A 20,722-nucleotide genomic window follows, 5' to 3' on the forward strand; every position below is an offset into this window, starting at 1 on the left:
AGGTGTTACACTTTTCATTAGTGTAGTATCTCTAGGTGGGAAGAACTGAATATGCTGTGTCTTTTTGAAATAGTGAATGAGACTATTCACAGAAAAAAATCACTCAATAATATCTTTAAGAACATTATTTACCATTTCTTCCATTGCTGTATGCGTGTTTAGATCTACTGCAATATTAGTGTCATCTACAAAAAGAACTAATTCTGCTTGTTGTATATTTGACAGAAGGTTGTAAACTTACATTAGAAAAAACAGTGCACATAAGATTGAGTTTGTCAAACCCCATAAGAATCTCTTCCGCTTAACATTGCTTGAATTATCAAGCATAACGTTCCACATTCTTTGGTTAGATATGACATTGTCCATTGACTGATGATGCCAAGTCCATAACCTCAATTTATCCAGGAGAATATTGTGATTCACACAGATAAATGCCATAGGTAGGTCACAGAAAATACCAGCTTGTGGTCTTTTGTGATTGTAAAACTTGGTGAGCGAACATGTAAATGGCATTCTCAATTGAATAACTCTTCTTAAATCTAGTTTGAGAGTTGTGGAGGATATTATTGGTGCTCAGGTGGAATACTATTCTACAATACATTACCTTCTCAACTACTTTGGAAAATGATGTCAGTAGTGAAATGGGTCAGTAGTTTTTGACATCCCTCATATCACCTTTCTTATAGAGGGGTTTAACAATGACATATTTCAATCTCTCTGGAACAGTGCCCTGAGTTAGTGATGAATTATATATTTAGCAAACAACAGTGCTTATTACTGATTTCTGACATAATGTACATGTTCCTCTATATTAATAATTTTTCTTAGCACTTTGGGCAGTTTTTTTAGAGTGCAACTACCGCAGGATCTTCACTCGTTCTTGTCAACAGTTATATTTCCCTTTTTCTTTCACAATGTACTTTCATCCCTCTAGGGATCCAGGGGTTTTTACACGTCTGTTTAATATCCTTTCCGGTTAGATTATGTGGAAAGCTATAGTCAAATAAAGATATGAATTTATTATGGAACTGATTAATTTTTATATCAACATTTGGTTCATTATAAATTTCGTTCTTGTAAACTATTTTTAAAAATGTTTGTCTTACAATAATTAATTATTGTAATTAATTTCCACTGAAAAGTATCTATACTGTATGGCAACATCTTATTTACCCTAACTACCTGCACATCATGATTAGAGAGCATTCGTTACAGGGCGTATAGTTATTTTCTTGCCCTGGATATGACTGAGGCAATCATTATCAGTTAGGGTCCTCCTATCTTTATCTGTCCATGACGGAAAGTTAATTAATGTGATCACATTGTAGGTTTGTAATAAGGCTTCCAGATAATCTTTTCTATCAGAATTCTTTAGAAAATCTGTACTGAAATAGCCACCAACTATTAATGGCTTGATGTTGTCTGACAGATAGGATAGTGAGAAATACGCATGTCCCATTAACACTTCAAAATTTTTCAATGGAGATCTATATACAGTTACAATTAAAAGTGAACTGTTTTTCAATATTAATTCACAAGCACACACTTCTATGTGTTGTCTACTTCATCAGTTCAAACATTTTTTTCATATGTACTTTCCTGTTTAGTATAATATTTGTATGTGCCTGATGGTACTGTTTAATTTCTGGCTCTAATTTTAATTCATGAAAATATTTGAACTGTAAAACATCTCTGGTCATAGATTGATACATACCAAACACCTGAAGTAAGAGTGTCATTTTGTACACTCCATGGCTTAGTAGAATAAATAGCTTCCCCATTTACATCAAGCCATTTGCCCATGTCAGTTAATCTTTCCTCAAATATAGTTGGAATCATTCCATCCTTTGATGGACCAACATTCAAAAGCAGATTACCTGAAACAGAATATCACTGCCTTTAGTTTCATGAAATACTTTATTCGACAAGTGTTTTGAAGATGGGAAGTCAGGAAATATGAAAACAGAAGGAAGAAATAGTTACTTTCAAATGGATATTAGATGGAAGGGAATACATGGATCCAGGGTATATGTGTTGAGAGTGACCTAAAATGGAATAAAGCATAAACTAGCTGTAGGAAAGCAGGTGGCAGATTGAAATTTACTGGAAGAATTCCAAGGAACTGCAGCTCACACACATAAGTACCGACCATGAGTATGGGGCACTTGCTTGATAGAATTAATGGAGGAGAAAGAGAAAATTCAAAGGAGAGCAGCACTTCTTTTCTCTAGGAATCATTTAGTAAGTGTGAAGTCTCAGAGAGGTGTTCATCCAACTCCACTGAGTAGCCAGATGCTAGGAATCTGTAATGGCTAATACTACGTCCAATTGAATTTGGTATGGTTTCTGTGTTACTCTCCTTCAGGTGACATAATTGAGAATGAGGGACACTAAAATTGCTTTGTATTAGGTGATTAATCAAGAAAACAACTCATGTATAATACTATAGCATTAAATATGGGCTACAGTGGTCTTCACGCTTTCTTGTTAACACTGGATCGATGTTCACAGTAAAGACTACCCATCAAATTGTGCAGCAGCAGAGACCTAAGTAAGAGAAATATTACAATTTTATGTTGCCTATAGAAATGGGAAATAATGGAATGAAGTGTTAACCAGGACAAACATTAATAGTATGTTCAGTACCTTTCAAACCATATCATTATTATTTTGTCTTAGCTTTCCCGACCTATCAACATATACTAAAGCTGACTAGGAATGAAAATTGGCATGCAACTAGTATAAAAATCTCCAGAAAATATTTCTGCATCCCCTCCTTTCTTTCATTTTTTAAAAAACTGAATTACTAGAAATGCAAAATTATGTCTAACAGTACAATAAGATCCATCAACAAATTATAACTGATGAAAACAGGAGGAATGATGACTATGTCTCCAAATCAATAAGAAGCAGGGACACAGCACTTAATTAGAAACAAGTAGAAAACAAATACGCTAAATATTCCAGTTACAGCTAGGTAGTACGTAAGTATCCTATGCCAACACTAGAAAATCCATAGTAGTCTAACTAGACAGCACAAGTTCTCAAAATTTACTTTGGAACTCAAAATGTATAAAGTTCCTGAAATGACAAATATCACAGTGTATCACTGGATCTCAAACAATTTACACGAGGTGAAATCATATCTGCATTAAGCTCACAGAAGAAATAGCCCTGCGATTTTTGGACATTTCAAACTGTATTATTAATACAAATGGCACCTCTGATTCTCATTATGAATCAGTCCTTAACTACAGATTCTTTACACAATCTTCAAAAGTTGCTAAGGTTGTCCACCCTCCACCAGAAGAGCACTACAGATAACACAGATATATTCAGGCCTGCTACACAGCTTAGTGATATCCCAAAAACAACTGAGAAGCTCTTTCATAACACACTGCTGCACTTGATAAACAAGAACTCACTACCACCAGTCAACAGAGCTACAGTCAGGCTACATACACATGTGAATATCTGCTCTATGTGAGTATCATAAAACCTATAGGTGAGTTATCATAAAACCTATAGGTGGAAAGGAAATGGATGCTGAAACATTACACATCTGTTAAAGCATTTGACATTCTTGATCATAATGCTTAATTTAATTGTATAAAGAGGAAAGGAATTTTAGGTTTTCCAAGTGAATAAATTTGATCCTATTCCACAAACCAGCAGCAAAATTTGCACTTCAACAAGACTACGTCACTGCAAATGCTATAAAAACAATAATATACCCATTCACAAATAATCTATTCATATACGGTGTACAATAAAAACAATTTTTTCAATGATTTCATGTTTCCTTTTAAATATTACTGTTTTTATTCACTATTGCAATTTTGATTAGAGTACACAACAAATGTCAAAAAATTGGTAATACAAACTTCACTGATATAAAACTATGGCTAATAAAACGCAGCAGTACTTTCAGATTTCTGTAACTTTTTTGTGAAAAAACAGCTACATTTACACAACAAGACTACTGTTAAAGCACTCCCATGATACACAGCCTTATCTGAAAGCACTTTTAGTGCTGAATAGGAGAGTTTGTGTGCTCCATTGCAGTTGAGAGCTATTACAGCAGAAACATAACTACCAGCTGAGTCACCAAAGCCACACAGGCCTCAATAGAGGAGCCAGACAAATCATGTCCCACATAGGGCAAGAGAGGGGGGGAGGGGTTTCTATGGGCATAGGGAAGCCAGCCTCTTGGGGAGTAAACCCCAACAGAAAATCCTGCCCCCACCCCCAGGTCAGAGGCTGGGTGATGAAATTTTTGCAGGTAACACGCATTGCCCTCAGGAGGATACAGATTACAAGATGTGACCCATCAAAGAAAAAGGTTAATGAGAAGGAATATTGATATCCTGAAAGTTTTGTACATCAGCTGGGGGCTGCATATGTCTGCTGCCAGTCCGACATCTCCGCCATGCAGGCTCACTTATCCATTATCTGCAAGTGTCTCTCCTCTGCCGATTGTGTATTTGTACACGATGGGCATCACATGTCACGACACAGTGTTGTACACAAGCAGTATGTTTATACACCAATTGTTTCAGGCTTCACCAGGGGGCACCAGCTATGCTCCCGAGCAGCATATGCACCACACACTGCTATCAAAAAACAAATACCACCCACACATCTTGTGGATGCACACATACTTCCACCTGCCGGGTGTATACAACTAGGCACAGCCTCCAGCAAGCCAGTTTCAGTTTGAGTTCCAGTACACTGCAGTTCAGTTGCTTTTGCAGTTCCACTGGCTACATTTTTAGTCCTTCTAATGGAACTCACTGAGACAAGACAGGACGCTCTGCATTGCTTCACACCATTGTCATGGCTACGCTACTCCATTCTGGAGGATCTCTCATCCGATGCTACCTGCAGCCATAAGGGATGATGTTTTTCCTGCAGATCTGTTATCATGCCAGTAAATTTTGTGTTTGTTACTTCAAGTGATCATGAATGATCTGTCAATTGTTGTTTTTGGGACAAATGGCATTATGACTTTGTGCAGTTAATAAAGTGTTTTTTATTGCAACTTGAGAATCATCTTTTAACACAGCAAGCAACCACATATAAAGTATGCACAGAAAAGTGGCTATGTATTTGTGTCCACATTGTTGCAGTTGTTTTCTCTTTCCTCGTCTGCCATAGGGGAGATTGGTGACAAGACTGTTTTCATGTGCAGTTTATGATTCTTGCTGTGTGTGTGTTCTTTTATAGGGTTGCGTTCCATTTTTCTCACTGGTTGAGAGGTTTCAAGCAAATGGATTTTCACTTATGCGTCAATCTGTTTTGATGGGGAAGTATATTCCTGTCTCTGGTGTCGTCACTATCTTATTCAGAGGAGAGACACTTGCAGACATTCTGTGAATATTCTGACAATCTCTGTGTTTCGTATACGATGTCTTCCGTTCATGTGTTGTTGCCAAAGGAATTATCTTAGTTGATGTTTTTGGTCTGTCTTGTTTTCAGTGATTAGTTAGCACTTTTTTCACACTCCTGTGACAGTTCAAGTCTCATGATTGGCAATGTGTCCCATCAGTGGAGCTGTCTTTGTCTCATGTTGTTCACTATTCAGGTTTTGTCTGCAAAAGCTCCCATTTATGCACCAAAGTTCTGACTTTTGATGGTCAGGAGGAGGACTGGACCATGTATCATCAACAGTTGGAGTGGCACTTCATAGCCCACAGCATATTAAATTTCCAGTCCTCTCCTCACTTTCTTGCAGGTGCAGAAATCTGTGTTGTCAATTTTTCCCAGACTCTTGTCTGGAGGGCAGACTGCAACTTATTGGTGGAACAGGGGATGTGCATTTTGGATGAAGTAACAGTCGCCTCCAGTTATTGCATGTGCACACCTCATTATGAGTTCCTGGCCAAAAGTTTTCTCTACGTCTGAATGAGCACATACGTGAAAAATGTCCAGACAGGATGACCAAGAATGATGTGTTTAGCAAGCTGGGCCACCTTCAGTCAGGTTGTTGTACCATGTGGTATTCCGTAACATGTCCACTGAGTTCCACGACAGCTGTACTGCCACTCTTGGCCCAGCCCTCCCCTGTGACACCATCAGTTGCTGACACTGTCATCGATGGTGTCAGGCCTCTCGGTGCCGGCACTACTCCCGGCGTCCCTCCTGTCACTGCCGGCTCTGTTATGGCTGGTCATCCTGCTGCTGCCAAGCCTGTCAGAGGTGACATCTGCCCCGTCATCTCTCTGCTAGCTGCCGGACCCATCTTGGCCAGGCCTCATGTTGTCACTTAGTCTGTAAGAGATGACATCAGTCATGTCCTTAGTCCGTCTGTTGCTGGCTCTCCTGTTGGAGCCATGCCTGTCATTGTTGTGGTCAGTCTTCACATTGCCGGCTCCGTTGTAAATCCCAAGCAGCTGGTTCGACCGCCACAATATGGACTGAATATGACAGGTTGGCAATGGTCTAGTGTGAATGTTTGTTGGGGGTGGCCAGCTGTCAGACGGTCTGTGACAGGCGAGCTGAGTGCAAGTAAAAGCAGCTAGTAAGCCACAAGGCCCAGCAGTCATCAGGGTTTTTCCACACAGAAAGAGAAGTGTGTTCTGGGAGCATGGTCATGGGATGAGCTAATATGACGAGGCCTTTGACTTGGAATGTCATCACTAACATCATTTTAATGAAAAATATGTAAAATTAATTGCAAATATGCTGGAGAAAAACCAATGACAACTTTGGAAGTGTGGCAGTAGAATGAGCTCATTGAACATAAAGCCATGCCTGGAGCTTCAATAGTTAAAAAATTGTTAACATTACTACCATTACTATTTATAATAAATTGTAACATCTGAACCCATCATGAAAATCACACTTGTAATACTGCAAATAAAAACTATACTGCCTGCAATGTAATAAACAGATTGTTTTTCTAACTAAACAAATAAAAGAAAATGTTAAAAACAATTTAGTTTGCTATGTAAATAGTGACAAAACAATGGAATCCACCATAGAGACACAAATAATCTTACCATTATGAGTTTCCATCTTCAGTATTCCAATAATTTTTGATGCGTGTTTAATTATAGTTGTGATTTATAAAATACAGTGATGGTGTATGGCCACCCTCTATAGCAAGCCACATTTCAAACTAATGGTTATATATTGCCCACACACTGGTGGAACTTACTGCTGCATCAAAATTGCTTGTATCGAAAGGGATACATGACATGAGGAGCAGGAATTAGAGCCCTAGGAAAAAACATCATATTATGACAACCGGCCTCCAATTGTTGCCATGTCTGTATGCGACTACGTCTGTCCTACTGTCAGCCTTTGCACCACCAGCTCTGTTCCGATTGGCCCACCACGGTTTGGCAGCCACGTCAATTCTGGTGCCAGCTGTCTTATCTGTGTGTTCAGCACCGGTGTGACCATGACTGGTCCCCTCACTGCTATCACGGCCTTTCCTGTGGCCAGCCCAGTCATTCCCACTGGCAACGCCATGGCCGTCCACATGGCCGCTCCCATTGTTGCTACCAACCTCAATGTCCTAGCTGGCACAGCTGATCTTATCATGTGTTCTTCTGAAGCCTAGAGTTTCACTGCTAGCCCCACCAACACCCCGTCTTTCCTGTTGCCATTCCCTTTCTGGGATATTTTGGGATCATTTTCTTGCATTAATTAGTGGTTCAATCCTGTATTTTCAGACAAATGGCACTGAGGATTTTGTAGTTGTTAGGCAATGTTTATGTACTGTTTCTGTTCTTGTGTACCAGATGTCATGGGTCCTACACCTCACACTCAGCAGGCTTGTTCATTGTATCTTGTACTCAGAGGTTTATGTCAAGTCAAGGATTCTGGTTTTGTAAATTGTTTTTGGTTCTTTTCAATGCTTTGGACTTGATTATTGTTACTCCATATGGTTTCTCGAGGTCAGTGCTGGTGGTCAAACAATGTCAAGGGAGATAGTTCATCACTGATGTCCAGGTGCAGGGCAAAACAATGTCAAGGGAGACAGTTTGCCACTGATAACTGCTGTCACTTGCCCATGTGTCTGGGCTGATCCAGCACCTACTTGTCAGGCTCCTGCAACACATTAGGCTCCAGTGCCTTCGATGGCTCCTGTGCCCCAGCCTGTTTGAATCCACATGTTGCAGCGCAAACAGTCTTTAAATGGCTCATTATGCCTGACAAACAAGTCCCCTCTCATCACCCATGCAAGACACTGCTCTGCTGCTTTGCGACTTCACCACAATGCAGCAGGCTTCGTAAGTGGGAAGGGATTTTAAAGCTTCGCAAGTGGGAAAAGATGTTATATATTGGCCATGGGGTGCATATGTCCACTGCCCGTCTGACTTCTCTGCCAAGCAGGGTTGCCTATCCGTCATCTGCAAGTGACTCTCCTCCAGCAATTGTTTAGTCGTACAAGATGGGCATCATATGTTGCGACACAGTACTGTATACAACAGTATATTTATATACCATTTGTTACAGGCTCTACCAGAAGGCACCAGCTTAGCTTCCAAGTACCACATGCACCAGGAAAATGGCGGCCTGCTATCGAAGAACAAACACCGCTCAAACATCATGTGGACACACATATACTTCTACTTGCAGGGTACATAAAGACCAGGCTCAGCCTCCACCAGGGTAGTTCTGGTTTGAGTTCCAGAACCAGTACAGCGAGGTGCAGTTGCTTTTGCAATTCGAGGCCAGGAGCCAGCTGCACTCATAGTCCATCTAATGAAATTCGCCGAGACAAGCCAGGATGTTCCCTCTACATTGCACTGTCATTGTGACAATGCTGCTCCATGCAGCGTGATCACTCATCAGACACTGCCCTACAGCCATATGAGATGATGCTTCTTGCAGATCTGTTATCATGTCAGTAAACATTATGTTTGATATTTCAAGTGAAAACAGATGATCTTTCAGTTGTTGTTTTTGGGACAATCATCATTAGGAATTTGTGAAGTTAAGAAAGTGTTTTGTGCTGCAACTTGAGAATCCTCTTTTAATACAGCAAGAAATCACATATAAAGTGACACATAGCTAAAATAGCCACTTGTAATATGACCACTTAAGAGACCTGCCAAATTCCAAGAAATTAGAAAAGAAATGCGTAAGTACAGAGTGAAAATAGCTTCACAACAAGAAATATGATGGAAAGGACAGGGAATGAGTGCACTGGGGAAACATATACTGATGTATAGTGGGAGGAATACAAGCCACCACAATACTGGCTTTCTTATACATAGCTCAATGAAGGCAAATATAATGAGTTTCAAAGCAGTTAGTGACAGGCTGTGTTCTTTAAGATTTATGGAACAATGTTTCAATGTTACAATCACGTGCCTTTCCCCCTCTGAAGGAATCAGATGAAGATGAGAACGAGGCATTTTTCTCCAAACTGGAGGAGGAAATCAGCAAAGTTCAAAGGCAAGATGAAAAAGTGATCCTTGGGAACCTGAATCCAAAACTATAGAAAGAAAAAGTGTATAGAAACATAACAGGAAAAGAAAGTTTGCATGAAGTCAGTAATGGCAAGGGACTAAGGCTTCCCCAAAGAACTGGAGAGATTGATGATTATTTACTGCAGGCCATATACAGACAGAAGATAAATATGGCAAGAAAAAAAAAAGAGTAGCAGAAAAGCGAAACACAATATAAAAAGTCTCCAAATTAAAGAAATAATACAAGAAGAAACTAGAAGAGCTTACGGAGGCAAGAAAGAACACATGGAAGGAAGGGGATGTGAAAACTTAATGGGAGATACAGAAAATAATCATCAGTGTACGCGCAGAAGAAGTAGTATAGAGAGTAGAATACCAAAGAACAGTGAAATAGTTCAGCAAGGAGTGCTCACTGGTAACCCACTACAGAAATGAAGTGAGACAATGAATGCTGTAAAGGAAAAGAAGACTGGTGGCAGAAGACAATAAAAAGAAGAGGGAAAGAGTAGGTAAGTTATGTAGGGTGAAGAAAGTGCAGTGCAAACGTAAAAAGATAGAGGAGTTGGACGAAATGAAGGACAATATGAGATACAAAAGTTCTAAGAAAGATGTAGAGAAATGAAGAGAAGATTCCAACTGAGAGCAGTATTCCAAAGTATAAAGATGGCAAAAGTATGTTACTGAGTTACTTGATGGAAAGGGGAAGGCAACAGAGAGGTACCCTTGACTGAAGAAGAGGAGGAACTGGATTTTAAGTTGGAATTAGAAGCAGAGGAGCTGGAAGTTGAACCACCAGACCCAGAAGAAGTGAAGAATGCAATTAAAAACTTAAAAAAAATTATAAAGGAGCAGGAGAAGATGGCATGGTGATCTAATTATTAGAATTTGAGGGAAAGAAGATGGTGCTGGCTGTTAATGAATTAATAAAGAAAATATGGATAAAGGAAGAAATGCCTAAGGATTGGAGTGTGGGAATAATCTACCTACTACATAAGAAAGGTGATACGGCAGGTTGCAGCAATTGCCATGCAATCACTCTCTCACATACATTGTACACAGTGTTTCGTACGATCTGGGAGGAAAGGATACTGGGAGATTATCAGGCTGAATTTAGGAGAAATAGATCCATGCAAGTGCCAGAAAAATTTTATGAATATGACAAACAACTGCATCAGTTGTATATTGATTTTAAACCAGTGTATGGCAGCCTATGCAGGAATAAAGTTCTCCAAAGTGTGAAAGAATTTACAATCCCACAAAAATTAGTGAGGCTGACAGAAATGGCAATGAAAGCAACAGTTTGCAAGGTCAGAATGTATCAAGATTTGTTCAGGAGAGTTCCACATAGGAGGGTCTGCAGCAGGGAGATGTGATCTCTGCACTACTTTTTAACCCAGAGAGTGGTATATGCTGATGATGTAGCATTAATTACAAGGAATGTCAAGAGCTTTGAAGGATAATTATGCTGCATAGGAAGAAGCAGTGCAGAAGTTAGGACTGGAAGTGAATACAGGTAAAACAAAGTACATGATGATGTGAGGTCTTAGTAGGGACAGAAGAGAGACTTAAATAAAAATAAATGGGAAAGGTTACCAAAGAGTGGAAAAGTTTAAATATCTATGTTTGATAATAACAGAAGATAACAGGACAGCAGTAGAAATTCAAGAAACGATAGTAAGTGTAAACCAAAGCTATTATTCATGGCAGAACATATTCAAGTCCAGAAATATTAGTAGCAATACAAAAATCAACACAAATCTGACTATATTAAAAGCTATAACAATGCATTGATTGGAAGGCCGGGTGACAACTACAAAAGATGAAGGCTGGTTACTGAGACAGGAAAGGAAGATTTTGAGAAAAATATCTGGGGCAGTGGGAGAGGAAGAAAGCTGGAGAATAAGGACAAACATATAATTTCAAACAGTTTTGAACAGATGAATCTTATAATGAAACCTGAGCACAGAAGAATAAGATGGGCTGGGCACGTACAGACAATGCCAGGGACTTGAAGTGTTCAGGAAGTGTGTATATAAGCTTGAGGGTAAAGGAGAAAAGAAGACCATGGAAGAGGTGCTTGAAGATATGGAGGGGGACCTAAAAGCAATGGGAGTCAGGAATTGGAAAAGGAATGTAATGGACAGACAAGAATGGAGGCATGTGGCAAAGGAAGTTATGGTTCTGCAGTGCCGACCAATAAGTAAGTATTACTGATAAACTACATCCTTCTCAAATATATAGTTAATCCTTCATGAACTCTTCAACTGAGTAGTAGCATCATTGAATTAGAGTATCATGTAGCTTTTTTCAATAAGTCTAGATTAATACTTAGAATGTTCCTGCCTTTTAGTTTGTTGTCAATTTTCATACTTCATGTACTGGAAAGTCTGAGCATAAAATTTAAACAAAGAGCAGGTAATATAAAATTATCTTTACTTCTCAAAGAATGGAAAATCCAGGATGGAATAATGACAGTACTATAAAAAGGATATATTGCTACTCACCATACAGCGGAGATGCTGCATCACAAATAGGAACAACAAAAAGACTGTCAAACAAGTAAGCTCTTGGCCACAAAGGTCTTCATCAGAATTACACAAAACACCCACCCACGCACATACGCGCCCACAGTCTCTGGCTGCTGAGGCCAGACCATTGATTATTCCATCCTGGATTTTCCATTGTTAGGTACTGAATTTCACGTTCAGAAGAACAGGAATTCACAATGAAGAGAGAAGTGGGCACATGTCCGTGGTGATTGATAAATTGGTGCAAAAGCTGGAATAGCATATTCGTTCCAAGCGTCACATGGCCATTGATGACCTGCATGAAGTGTATCCGGACTGTGCCTCGGGCCTGAGACTGTGACCTTGTGTGTGTGAGTTGCATTTGCACATGTGTGTGTGTGTTTTGTCTAATTCTGATGAGGTCCTTTTTGGCCAAAAGCTTACTTGTTGGATAGTTTTTTTTGTTGTGCCTATCTGCAACTCAGCATCTCCACTATATGATGATAATCATGATGAGAAGCAATCTATCTTTTTCATGATATTATCTTCATTTCTTGTATCTTATTTGTGATCACAATAGTTTTTCTTGAATAATTCTAAATTGCTATGAAAAAATATGATAATGTCACAAAATACTGTACAAGGAAGGAACTGTTAATGATTGCACACTTTTGAACAATGAGCATCATAATTTCTTTGGATGTGTGGCACACATGCATAACAATTCTTTTCTGTAGTTTCAGTATAAGCAATATGCTGCTCGAATTCCCCATTAACAATACTGTGCCTTCCAACTTATTGGAAGTATGTGCGGTATGTGATTTTCCTTTTGTTAATGTCAGTGGCACTAACTAGATTGCAAAACAAAGCTACATAATTTGCTTGCTAGATACTCAATACGTTTCTATCCTATGTTTAATCCTAAAAGTTTCACAGAACCCACTTCTTCTAGATCTGGATTATGACAACTTTTTTTTTAATTTCCTGGGATTTGTTCTGAGCTGAATCATATGGATATTGTGATGTTCAGGTATTTTCCATACCACAGCTACTCTATAATCCATAGAACTCAAACTGTGTTTCTATTTTATTTGTTCATTGAGACATGGATGTTTTCTGACTCACTGACTGAAATGGGGATTTACATTGATGGGTAAATCATTAATGTAGAACAAAAACAAAACAGCTTCTAGAATAGAACCTTGAGGGACACCTTGTGTTACTGTTTCACATTTGTAAGAACAATTTTCTGCCTTTCAAGAGACAATCACTCTTGGTTTTCTATTGCATAAGTATGAAGTAAGTCAATGTAGAGCACTACCCTTGTTCTTTTCTGTTAAGTTTATAGATAAGCAGTTCACAATTTGCTGAGTCGAAGGCTTTTATGAGGTCACAAAAGATTCCTGCAACTTTATTCTTATGTAATGATTTGCTAATTTTGTTAACAAACTTGTAAATTACATCTGTAGAGCTATTTCTAAGCTAGAATTCAAACCTATTTTTCAAAATAACCTTATATTTCCCAGTAAAATTTTGATTCTGGACCGCAGTACCTTTTTTCAACTAATTTTGTCAAGACTGGAAGAAAAGAGGTGGAATGATAATTTTCTATTTCCTGTCTTGACTCTTCTGGACTTTGGTGTCTATGGGACACATCAACGGCCAAAAGATGGGCTTATTATTATAGGTCGTGGGTACCCTATTATTTTGCACACATATGTTGGGACTTTCATGGGTACTCCATTTCAATCTGCAAAATTTTTGTTTTTCAGCATTAATATAATATTTTCTACAGCTATTGCTGAAACTGTTTTAAATTTTGTGAGGCATTCATACTTTTGATTTAGCCCAAAGGGATATACTTGGTTACAGTCTGCAACACTGACACCTGATTTCACCATATTAATGAAGAACTCATTGAAGAATTCTGAAATCTGAGCTGGATTTGCAATAATCTCATTTCCAAGTTTAATTTTAAAAATTTCATGTCTCTAGGCTTTAATATCTAATTCATTTTTCACAGCTGACCACACTCCTTAGATTTATTCTCTTGCCTTAAGATTAAACCATTATTTTTCATTTGCTTCCTGTCTTGACAACCTTTCTTAAATGTAATTTTGCATTGTCTAACATATTCAAAAGTCAGTGTTTATTATATCTCACTTCCTTGTGTATCTGTATTTTCTTAGCACTTGAGAATTCTATACTTTTAGTAATCCATTTTAAGTTTTTGTCACTTTATTAAAACAAGTTTCAAATGGAAATGTTACACTGGAAACATTTGACAAATTACTTAAAAATTTACAGTGACTGAAATATTCTGATAAAAGTACCATTCAGTCCCATTAGATTTCCATGAAATAAACTCGAGCCTTTCGATTAAATTTTCTTTTACTTCGACTTTTTTTTACTTAGAACTTTCCTACTTGCTCTAGGCAGCTCAATGAATGACACTGGATAATCACTAATTCCTAAATCCAAACAAAATCTATATGCAGCCTCAAACACATAATTTGTTACAACAATGTCAATTCGTGTAGCTGACCAAGCATTTTCTCTGGTAAAGTCACAAAATTTTTATTTTAAACCATATATTTTACTAAGTCAATGAATTTTGATGCCCCACAGTTTTCATGCAACAGATTGATGTTGAAATCAGCAACACTTACATTTTTTCTTTACTGAGGTGTTCTAGCAAACTCTGAAATATACACCGAAAATTCTCAGTTGTCATTTCCCTGGGATTTTATATGTCAACTTTATAACAACATTTAGTTTCTGTAACTTTACAAAGCAATCCTTAAAAATACACTCTTCATTTAAACAGTTAAACTCACACTTTATATGCTAATCTATAAGAGGGAGTCAAATAAAAATAAGATAGATGAAAAAAAGAGTAAGTAAAATGTTTATTATTTGAAAAGTAATCTCCATAACTAATAATACACTGAGCCCACTGTCAGGCAAGATGGTCAATGTCTTCATGGAAAAATGTTTGTGGTTGCCTATGGAGCCACAATTATTCCCAGGGATGCACCTTTTTGTCTAAAGCAAATTGATGGCCACAAGTGCCTTTCTTCAGGACTCCAAAAATATGGTTATTACATGGGAAGAGATTGTGACTGAATGGAGGAGGTATAAGGGCTTCCCAGAAAAATTCTGCAGCATAGTCCAAACAACCTTGACAACATGTGGGCGGCCATTATCTTGCAACAGAATTATGCCGTCTGCCAACATTCGTGGGTGTTTGGAGTTGAAGGCGCACTTCAGTTTTTGGGAAGTGTCCATGTACTTCTGTGCTTTAATTGTGCCACTGTGCTCCAGAAAGTCAGTGAGCAGTGGGCTCTTGCAACAAGGAGAAAGGTCACCATGGCTTCCGGAGAGCTGGCACACATATTGTTTCGACTATGCTGCAGAAGTTCCACTGAGAAGTCTTTACGCTTCCTCCACACCATCCTGATCCCTCCCCAAGTGATTTTCACATTTTTTACACCCTGGAGAAAGACATTCGTGGCTATTGGTTTGTACTGAATGAAAAGGTAAACTCTTGGGTACAATCATGATTCTGTTGGCAAATGTAAACTTTTTCCATGAAGGCATTGGCTGTCTTGTCTCACAGTGGGATAAACATATTTACAGCTGCAGTGATTACTTTTGAAATAATAAACAGCTTATTTAATTTTTTCCAACTGCTTTACTTTCATTTGACTGCCCCTTATAAATCAGAACAAATAAGTATTCCTGAAACACCTTGTGACTTATTTTCCTTACAAATTAAATCCTTGTCTGGGGCTCAGAGATGAAAACTTCCCACAGAAAAGGAATGAAAGGAAGGTAAAGAGTTGCTTCCTAAACAAAAATTGAGGGAACTAAAAGGTCTTGAACCTAAAACCTCCAATAAAGGACTGGCTCAGAGTGAAAAGCAATCAGACCCTTTCTACCTCTAAGACAGGGAAAAAGAGAACAAGGGAGGAGTATAACCCTCTCACTTCTCAGGATAATCATGTTGAGAAAAAGCTGAGGCAGGAAATACGGAACTAAATCTATAGGAGTGCAGACTTGGTTTACACAATGACTGCTATCCAGCAGGGATATACACTGGTCAGCACCACTTTGCCGCAGATGGAACTTGTTCATATGGCTCTCTCCGAGAAAATTGGGGAGAGGGGGATGGAACTTACCTTTATCTGGGATTGGCTTAAGGAGATGATGCCCAAGATATCTCCTTGGGAGGAAGTGAAGCTGCTGGCCAAGAAAGAAGCTGAGCTCTTCAAAACCACCAGGTATCAGTTTTAATACCAAAAAGTCTTAAGGATACTCTTCCAAAGATTCTGTTTGAGAAAGGTTTTGACATATTCGACGGCCAAACCCTCATGCTGGAAGTCGGCGAACAATCTCTTGGCAATGCAAGAACAGGAACTGAGATTGTACTTAGTGTTCCCATAGGTTACCATCAGGATAATTAAAGGCACTGGAAGTGGCCATGGTGGCACGCTGGAAAGTGCTGAAGATATACCTGCAACACAGTAAAGGGACAACTGCTGCCCTGAATAGCATTCTGGGAAGACAAGAGGAGGACGTGGCCCTGGTCTAGAAATTCTTTCTACATAAATGAGGCATTTCAGCTCTAGCAGAAATTGGAGGCAAGCTGGTTTAAACTAGAACTCCAGAACATGCATTATGTTCTGAATGGAATTTCATTCATGCTGATTGTGCACTGCAGTTTTAGAGACTTAGTTACCATCAGGAAGAAATAATGTGAGGAAGGAAGCATGAGGGAAATTCAATGACTTCTGCTTACTTTATTTTTCAGGAAGTGAGGAGACTGGTAGATAGCTGCTCACGGCAGAATGAGCGACTGCTAGATGGCTGCAATGTCACTGCCCACAACTTGGGAAACAGTAACAACAACAACAACAGAGGTGAGTGCCTTTTCAAATTTTTTCTCTAAAGCAACCTGCAGATTCTGAACAGGCAGGGAACCTATGTTCAGGAACATAAGAAGGGAAGAAATAACTGACATAACTGTTGTGTCCATTCTAATGCGCAACTATGCCAAACAATGGCATGTGGCATTGGGACTAACCTTATCTGACCACATGTATATTAAGTCTGAAGTTGAACTGAATGTTAAACAGACTATAGCCTAATGGAATCCTAGGAAAACAGACTGGGACTTATACAGGAAAGACCTCAACTCGTGCTTACCTGAAATCAGAACTTCAATAATGATTCCCAGAGTTTTTGAGGAAATATGAGACCCAGTGACGTCTGCCATTGTGACCTGTTTTTTAGGAAACTGCACAATTACCAAGAAGCACTCAAACATGAATGTACCTTGGTGGAACATCAAATTGCAAAGGAAGCAGATAAGAAGACTGTTCAACCTTGTAAGAAGGGGACAATGGGCAAAGCATCAAGGGGGGGGGGGGGGGCTTGGCAAATACAACTTTGTGATTAGGACATTGGAACTATCAGGATCATCCTGAAAGGTATACTATGAGGAAGTGAAGGAACAGCTACTTACAACAAACTTCCAAACTTCAAAAACTCCTCAGAAGAATATCAACTACTCAGAAGGTACTCTAAGGAAGGAGGATGGTGAGTATACAAGGAAAGCGAGTGAGATGCTTTATGTGCTCCTTAAGACTCACTTCCCTCAATGTACTCTGGCAGGCAACATAGACCAACGTTCCATCCTTGAGAGGCACTGGTTTACAGGTAATCAAAGGGAGAACTGGGAATCTGTGCGAGAAGGTGCTGATTTCAAAATAATCCAGTGGGTGATGGGAATGTTTCAACTACCCAAGTCACCAGGCCGAGATAGAATCTTTCTTGCTCAACTGCCAAAAGCAGGAGAGAGTTTAGTCAGAGTTCTATTTATGCTGTTTTGGGTTAGTCTAGCAGCAGGAGTCATTATTTATGCCTGGAGGATAACGAGGGTTACTTCCATTCGAAGGCCAGGAAGAACTGATCATACCAAGGTCAAGGATATGAGACCCATTAGTCTGTCCTCTTCTCTTTTAAAGACATTAGAAAAACTGGTTAATGTGCATGTTAGGGAAAGGAGGTTAACTAACATTCCTCTACATGTAAACCAACATGCACATCAACCAGATAAATTGTGTGACACAGCACTTCACCATCTTGTTGGGAGGACGGAAAAAGCACTACACTTTCTGGAAATTGCTCTCTGCGTCTTCTTGGATATTTACGGGCCTTTCAGCAATACAACCTTAAAATCCATGATTAGAACTGCAGAAGGAGCATGGCATTAGGCCTATCATATGCAGGTGGGTTAAGACCATATTGAACAGGAGAAAGGTAGAAGTCAGAAAGATAAAAATGGTGATCAACAAAATAGTAGAAAACCACATACTGAGGTACAGAGGAAATCCCACCATATTTACCACAGCAGTCAGAATCTGAGTTTTATATGCTGGAACTTCCTTTTGGTGCATACACTGGTTCTAGTTATGAAATGCTGTTTACACTAACAATTAACACTTTATGCTGTGAAGCAACTAAGCTGGTCTCCACACCCCCATAGACATGAAGCGGTAGATGCTCAGGACATGGAGAAGGGCATCATCCAGCGAAGAATCCACAACAAACTTTTTATTTTGGGACTTGAATATATGCACTAGTCATTCAATCTTGCCATTTGACTGAGATGGAATGGCAGAGCCATAACATGACAAATGTCATGACAGGAATATAACAATTATCAGAAACTAAGAGATAAGACAACCCCTCAATAGAAAAACCTGAGGCAATGTTGATGCACACCGGAGAATGTAAGGAAACCGAGAAAATGCATCCACAACCAAGGGTCAATAAGAATTCAAGAAGGGGCCCGCAGAGTCTACATGAATGCATTCCCATGGCTGGTGGGGAGAGGTTAGGGGTACAGTGATGTACTTGGAGCTGCCTGTTGTTGCGGACACTGCTCACAAGCAGCAATAAAACAGACAATTCTGCCATCCATCCCTGGCCACATACCATGTCACCTAGCTGAAATGTAGTGCACAAAACTCCCCAATGATCCTGGTGGAGAAGGCATAGACCCTCATGCCATACCATGGAAAGAATGACTATTCTGGGAGAGAGGTCTTCCCTGGACAACAGCAAAACCCCGCCAAAAACAGAGAGGCGATACACTAAAGAAATATAGTTGTGCAGAGGGTCAAAAGCCTGAGCAGGCAGTTTATCTGGCCAGCCCTGTTGAACAAACTGAACCACCTGGTGCTGAAGTGGGTCAGTGACAATGGCAGCTGCTATGTAGTGTAATGGGGAGCCAGTAATTGGGAAACCCTCGACTATGGCCTGCATATCAATATCAAGATGGGAACAGAGCAATTCTTCATTATTAAAATCAGAATCAGGACCCACAAGAAGGCAGGACAAGACATCCAAATTTATGTGTTTAGACAACGGTCGAAAATGAATTTCATAACTGTACCAAGACAAGAACAGCACCCAACGTTGTAGGCAGTGAGCTGCCTTGTCAGGCAAGTGTGAGGGACCAAGCGTTTGTGGCCAGTAATAAGGTGAAATTTGGAGAGAGAAAAAAAATGAAATTTCTGGAGAGCATAGACTATGGCAAGAGCCTCTTTTACCACCTGAGAGTAGCACTGCTGGGCTGGAGTGTGAGATTTAGAGATAAGAGCAACACATTATTCAGAGCTGTCAGCATATCAGTGTGCTAGAACCATGCTCAGACCATTCTGTGAGGTGCTAGTAACCAAAACTATGTGCTGATCCAAAAAGAACATAGCTAAACATGGGGCTAAGAGTAGTTTGGATTTCAATATTTGTAAAGTGCATTTGCAATATGGTCTCCAACAAAAAGGTACATTCTCATGTAAGAAGGCATGCATCGGAAGGACCAATATGGCTCCCCCCAGCAAGAATTTATGGTAGTAGGCTAACTGCCTGAGGAAGACCTCAAGCTCCTTTGTGCACGAGGGACAAGGTATGGATGGAACAGCGGAGATGTGGTCTGGCAGCGGGCAAACCCCATCTCGCAAGACCTCGAACCCCAAATAAATGGGATTTCATGAGGTTACACAGTAAGCACACTGACTGTAAGACAGAAAACAAACTGCACAAATTATTCTAATGATCGGCCATGGAGGAGCCCACGACAATAACATCATCCAGATAATTAATGCAACCCAGGACAGGAATAGTCAACTGCTCTAAAAATCATTGGCAAATAGCAGGGACACTAGCCACACAAAAAAGTGCTAATATTGATAGGGATCAAAAGGAGTATTCAAAACTAGAACACACTCAGACTCTTCGTCCACAGGAACCCGCAGATATGCTTCAGACAAATCAATTTTAGAAAAGTACTGGCCACCTGATATTTTTGCCAACAGTTTGTCCTGGCATAGGAGACGATACGTATCCATTACTGACTGCACGTTGACAGTAGTACTGTAGTCACCACAGATGCAAAGTTTCCCCAATGGCTTCCACACAACAACTAGTAGAGATGACCATTCACTATCCATAACAGGTTGCACTGCCCCCAGAGATTGAAGTCTGTCCAGTTCTACTTCCACCTCATCTTCCAGGATGAAAGGAATAGGACACACATGACAAAAACAAGGCCAAGCCTTGGATTTCAAAGAAATATGAGCAGAAAAATTTGTAGCACACCCTATACCTTCCGAAAACAAGTCTGAAAACTCCTCATACAGTTTTCCCAATTGAATATACGGCACCTGATCAGACAAAAGGTGAAATGCATTGGTAACAGAAAATACAAATGCCTGAAAGACG

General features: G+C 39.5%; 1 protein-coding gene across 1 annotated transcript in view; it reads right to left on the reverse strand.

Moving 5' to 3' along the window:
- The window catches only part of LOC126481272 (alpha-L-fucosidase-like), a 114,222-nt gene that overhangs the window by 13,682 nt on the left and 79,818 nt on the right, over positions 1 to 20,722 (reverse strand). Inside the window, exon 7 of the mRNA XM_050104897.1 lies at positions 1,715 to 1,877. Coding sequence (XP_049960854.1) covers positions 1,715 to 1,877 — 163 coding nt within the window. The remainder of the gene's footprint in view (positions 1 to 1,714; positions 1,878 to 20,722) is intronic.

This window comes from Schistocerca serialis, chromosome 5 (assembly GCF_023864345.2).
Source record: "Schistocerca serialis cubense isolate TAMUIC-IGC-003099 chromosome 5, iqSchSeri2.2, whole genome shotgun sequence".
Lineage (NCBI taxonomy): Eukaryota > Metazoa > Arthropoda > Insecta > Orthoptera > Acrididae > Schistocerca > Schistocerca serialis.